Below are 5,192 nucleotides of genomic sequence, written 5' to 3'. Positions count from 1 at the left end.
CCTGCGTCTAATTATAAGAGCAATATCATTGTGAGCAGTATGTGTGTGTGTTTAGCTTCAATGTATTAGTATTAATGTAAGTGTGGTGAAGAAGAGGAGGGAAAGCAAACACAACTCTTTCTATATTTGCACGCTTTAGGTTAGACTCTTGCACTAATACTTACTCATATTCATGGACTTATACAATCAACGCATAGTACCTTGGTTAAACACATACTTACACACATTATCTTTATAATAATACATATGCGTTGCTCTTGTGGTTGTTGTATTTATACGTATGCCCCTTCTAGTTATGTTAGCGCACTCTAACACATACTTTTGTAATTATACTTATACTTACTCTCATTGTAATTGAAATTTGCCTACTGCAGCTTATACTTTATACTCAGTTATACCCACTCTTACTCATGTATGCTCTTACGTAAAACTATGTGTACTTAAAGTAGCTACACATATACTTACACTCATTCCATATGAAGTTTTGCTGAAAGCATTGGAAATCGATTTCAGCTCTTACCCAATCACAGAGCACCCACTAGAAACTGTTCATATACTGGAATAACCTTAATAGCTATTTTCGTATACTTAATGCAGCTTGTACACGTGGCCATAGCATACTTATTTGCATACCCATAACGGTACAGCTGGCACTGGAAAGCAACTTATGATATGTATAAGAAAAATTTATTTATTTGATTTTAGCGTTTTATTATTATAAAAAAAAAGGTGTTTTAAAAAAAATAGTTTTCTCTTAAATGTAAATAAATAAATATATAGATGTAAAAAAAAAAATGTTTTACAAAAACTACATAACAGCAGTGTCAAAAAAATTACCTTATGTTCTAATTTATGTACAAAGCTGAAGTTAGATTTAAAAAAAAAATTAATTTATGAACTTAAGAACTAAATAAGCGTCATAGTTAAGCGTTTTCCCCCGTTTGTCAGCGTTGGCTCTCTCTCTCTCTCTCTCTCTCTCTCTCTATCTTTCTCGCACACTCTCTCTCCCTCTTTCATTCTTTCTCAGACATAGATGGAGGGCAGCGCTAGGCCCACCTCGAAATAGTTGCGCGCGTCCACCTTGAGGCGCTTGGGCGGCGTCTCCACGCTCGCCGCTGGCACCGGCTGCCTCTCCCGCCTCTCTCGACACCGTTTCAATGGGCGCACAGGCGTGGGCGTGGCCAGGCAAAAGGTGTCGGAATGATTGGGCAACTGCAACTGCGGCGTCGGCAACTGCACCAGCACGCTATGCGACACCGGCTCCGGGGTGGCGGGCAGCGGCAACAGGGCAAAGCTCAAGTCGCTGGCCGGATCATCGCCGGGCGCATACGAGGGCGGCAATATGACCATCGATTGGGCGTCCGGCTGGTGCTGCGGCTGCTGCTGCTGCTTGAGCAGCGTGCGCCGGCGCAGGTTGAAGGACTTGCGCGGCTTCTTCTTCTGGCTGCAGGGATCCGGCTTGCAGGCCGAGTCCAGTATAGCATCGATCAGCCTGTCCAGCGTCTGGTCGCCCATGTTGGTCGAGGGCTGTGGCGTGACCGGGCGTGGCGCTGCCTGAACTGGGACGCGCGCCTGCTTTGCCGGCTGCTCCACGGGCTGCTCCATGGTGGCCAGAAAGTCGGCCTCCAGCTTGCGCTTCTTCAGCTGCTCCATGTAGCGCGGCTGCTCCAGAAACGGATCGAGCGGCAGCAGGCCGCGCAGCGCCAAGTGCTGTCCGCTCGGCAGGCTGGGCGAGTACTCCTCCTCGTAGCGCGGCAACGTGGCTGCATAGCGCACTGACTGCACCACCCGGCGTCCGTGCTGCTGCTGCTGCTGCTCCGACTCCGGCTCTGGCGTCAAGTTGCGTATGTCGCTCAGTGGCGCCAACACGAGCGGACTGTTCCTCAGCCGAGCCAATGGCTGCGGCGTCGAGCTGTTGTAGCCCGCACTGGGCACGTTCTCCTTGTTAGCTATCGTGGCGCGTCGCTGTCGGCGCTGACGTCGAGCCGCTCGCAGCTCCGGCGCAGGCAGCTCGTGCAATCGCTGTGTCGATGCTGTCCACTTGAGCATGTCGCTATTTTGTTCTATTTCTTTGCGTGTGTGTGTGTGTGTGTGAGTGTCCTCCTCGATCTATGTTCAGAACTCTTTGCTCTGCTCTGCACTCTGCACTCTGCTCTTCTCCTTACGGCGTTCGCTGACAAACTGAATCGGTTCGGGGTAGCGGGCTGCCTTTTATACTCGCTCTCAGGCCAGGCGCTAGGGGTTGTTGCGCAAGCGCACCCCGCACCCCGTCGCGAGCAACACGCAATCGGTATTACGCTCACTCTTTACTTTGTCTCTCTCTCCCATTTCAACTCTCTTGCTGTCGTTCTCCACTGGCACGTGAGGCTGGTCAAGGCTCCACATTCCAACCCATTCGAATTCCCTAAATTGACCATATTGCTGTGGATTCCTCGGCTCGGCTTATCCTTAACTAAAGTACTACAATTTAATGCCATATCCATATCCCATATCTTTTATTTCTTGTGCCGCCCCATACGTAAATTCTATAAATCTATTCATTTCTGCTTAGTCTGAAGCTTCCTATTAGCTTTAGCTTAGCCTCTCCACATTTCTATCTCTGTCTCTTTCTCGAAGTCACAATCTCTACTTCTCTCTGTCTTTCCCTCTCTCTATCTCTCTTTTTTTCTCGCTCTCATTCTTACATTCTCATTCTCTGAATACCTCTCTTTACTTCTCTATAGCCTGTTTCTTATTTCCGCTTCCTTTTCGTAGCTTTTATCCCCATAGCTCCCAACTTTCCTTTCTCTCTCTCCTCTCTATCTCTCTCTCTCTCTCTGCCTCTTTCTCCATCTCTCCATCTCTATCTTTCACTCTGGAAGCTTCAAGTGCACGTTGGATCAATTTCACTTGGCGCTCCCGTTTTGTATTCACTTATAGTGTCTATAGACCTAGTATTATTTTCTTTCCCACAGGACGTCGTATGCGTCCCTAGGCACGCCCAAATGAGGTCTAGATCTCTATCGGCAATCTCTTAGTTATTAAATTTGCTTTTGCCCTCAAGGAAGTGATCGTCATTGTCGCTTTAGTTGCTGGGCTTCCTAGCTTGCCTACCCCTACCCCTACACCTACCCCTGACCCCTACCCCCATCGCTGGCCGATTTGAATGTCGCTTAGGGGTCGACTGGCTGACTTTATAGCAACAGGCTCTGCTGTTGACACTTGCCAGCCAAGCAAGCCAGGTACGTTAATTAGTTCGGCTCACAGGTTGCACAACTTCCTGTGTCTCTCCTCTGTCTCTCCTGCTAATATTATCGTGCATTAATTGCGACTCTTTAGCGACCACTAAAACAGATACTTTAATTGAAATTTGAAATTGAAAATGTGTGCAACTTCCGCAGGAAACATTTGGAAAACGTTACAAACATTGAGTAGGTGCTGATCCTGCACATTAGTGTCCTGCCATATGGCCAAATGGCTTTAAAAGAGTTTCGCTTGTGCTCTACACAGTGTTAGACACCTTTGCCCGGATCTCAGTTCTCTTCGCAGCTAAGCCAAGGATTAGGATCTGACACATTCCTCAACTATGTAGATCACTCAGCTCAGCAGGGTCACTAGCCTAACCTAAGCTCTGGCGATCGGTTGACTATTAATTATTGATCATCTTTTTGAGAGCTGCCCACATGTCCCGCAGCACGGCTCATGCAAGTCAATCGGTCATCAGCCAGCTGTTAATATGATTTATCTGCAAGCCTTTTTTTGACTGATCTGATCCTTTATGATCGTTGCGATGCTAATGTCTTTTTCGCTAGTTAGATCAATATGTTTTCTGGTATCTTTGACCTAAAACGTCTAATATCTGCTGATCTACACTAAACACACTCGGTACTCCCTTGTCAGAGCTTGAGATCATCTAAATTAGTTCAATTGAACGGGATTTGGGCATGATTTCGACACTGTGATTATATAAGACTGATGACCTTAAAAGCTAACTTAGCGATACCATGTATTCAGTATCTACCTATCTTTCATCAGATGATATTTTTCAAGTTAGAGAGCTCTCGATGGACCATCGCGCCAAAATCTAGAAATAGGTTTTGATCTGCATTAGCTACAGCTGGAAGATTACCAGAGAATTACAATACTTAAAATGGAATTCACTTTCCTTTCTCCTCTCTCCCTCTCTGAAATGCCATCAATTTGCACTTAGATCTATTTTAGCGTGTTGAAAGATTGTCTCTGCTCGACTCCCAATTAACGCTCGCACGGCCCATAACTCTCACCTCTTTCTCTCTGGGATCTTTCTCTGCGGTGAAAGTTGATTTTTTGTTTGCTTTTACAAGCATTCAACGATCCTTTGCGAAATCGCTGAACAAAGGGGTAAGGGTAAATTAATTGAATGCTTAGTTCGCAAAAAAAAAAATTCTCAACTTTTCAACTCTTTTTTTTTTTTTTGGTTAAATTTCGGAATTTTGCACACAAAAAAGGGTTTCGCATATTGGTTTTTTCTTTCGCCCTTTCTTCTCGTTTTTTGCCTCGTATTTGAACAGCCCTTCGGTTGCTTCTGTCTTTCTTTACGTTTCTCTCGGTTTCTTTGGTTTTCTGCTCCGCTGTTTACACAGCCACACAAAAGGATTAAATGGGATTTTAAAGGAATTGCATTTAACGGTACGTATATGTATATGTACATACATACATATGTATGTATGTAGGCATGCCCATAAGGAACTGTTGATTAATATGATTTAACGAGCATCCTTCTAACTGGGCGTGTCCTGTCTCCGTCGCTGTCCTTCAGGATGGCCTACTTGAAAAATTATCATAAGCCGCACATTTTCTGCGGTTTACAACCAAAAAACAAAAAAAAACACAACACATACACACAAATAAAACCACTCAAAATCAATTTACATTATTCACATGCGACAATTGAGTTTCTTCCTTCAATTTTTTTCCTTTTTTATGTGCTCAACGATTTAACGCTTAATTAACGAGCCGGCGCACACAAAAAGAAGAGCGTGAGCAAAAACATCGAGCGCCCCCCTCCCTCCGCTGTCCTTTCTCTGTCCTGTCCGCTTGACGATCGCTATGCAAATTGCCTGCAGTTTTTTTTCGCTCTCATTTCCTTTTTTTTGTTATTTCACACACTTTTGCTCTCTCTCTCTCTCTCTCTTCCGCTTGCGCGCTGCGCTTGCTTGTGTGCGCTGAAGAGC

At 45.2% G+C, this 5,192-nt stretch overlaps 1 protein-coding gene across 1 annotated transcript; it reads right to left on the bottom strand.

Annotated features, from left to right (window-relative positions):
* Positions 1-736: 736 nt before the first annotated feature.
* LOC108655913 (uncharacterized) lies at positions 737-2,343 on the bottom strand. The gene has a single exon (XM_018107736.3). The coding sequence runs from the start codon at positions 2,047-2,049 to the stop codon at positions 1,024-1,026; it is 1,026 nt and encodes a 341-aa protein (XP_017963225.1). The 5' UTR covers positions 2,050-2,343; the 3' UTR covers positions 737-1,023.
* Positions 2,344-5,192: the final 2,849 nt, after the last annotated feature.

Source organism: Drosophila navojoa, chromosome X (assembly GCF_054131105.1).
Source record: "Drosophila navojoa isolate 15081-1374.11 chromosome X, UAZ_NAV_1.0, whole genome shotgun sequence".
Classification (NCBI taxonomy): domain Eukaryota; kingdom Metazoa; phylum Arthropoda; class Insecta; order Diptera; family Drosophilidae; genus Drosophila; species Drosophila navojoa.
The sequence above is the reverse complement of the archived record's forward strand: the minus strand, read 5'-3'. Positions and strand labels throughout refer to the sequence as shown.

Bases quoted from the DNA above. Each gene is read 5' to 3' on its own strand.
- LOC108655913 (XM_018107736.3), bottom strand. From the start codon at position 2,049: ATGCTCAAGTGGACAGCATCGACACAGCGATTGCACGAGCTGCCTGCG.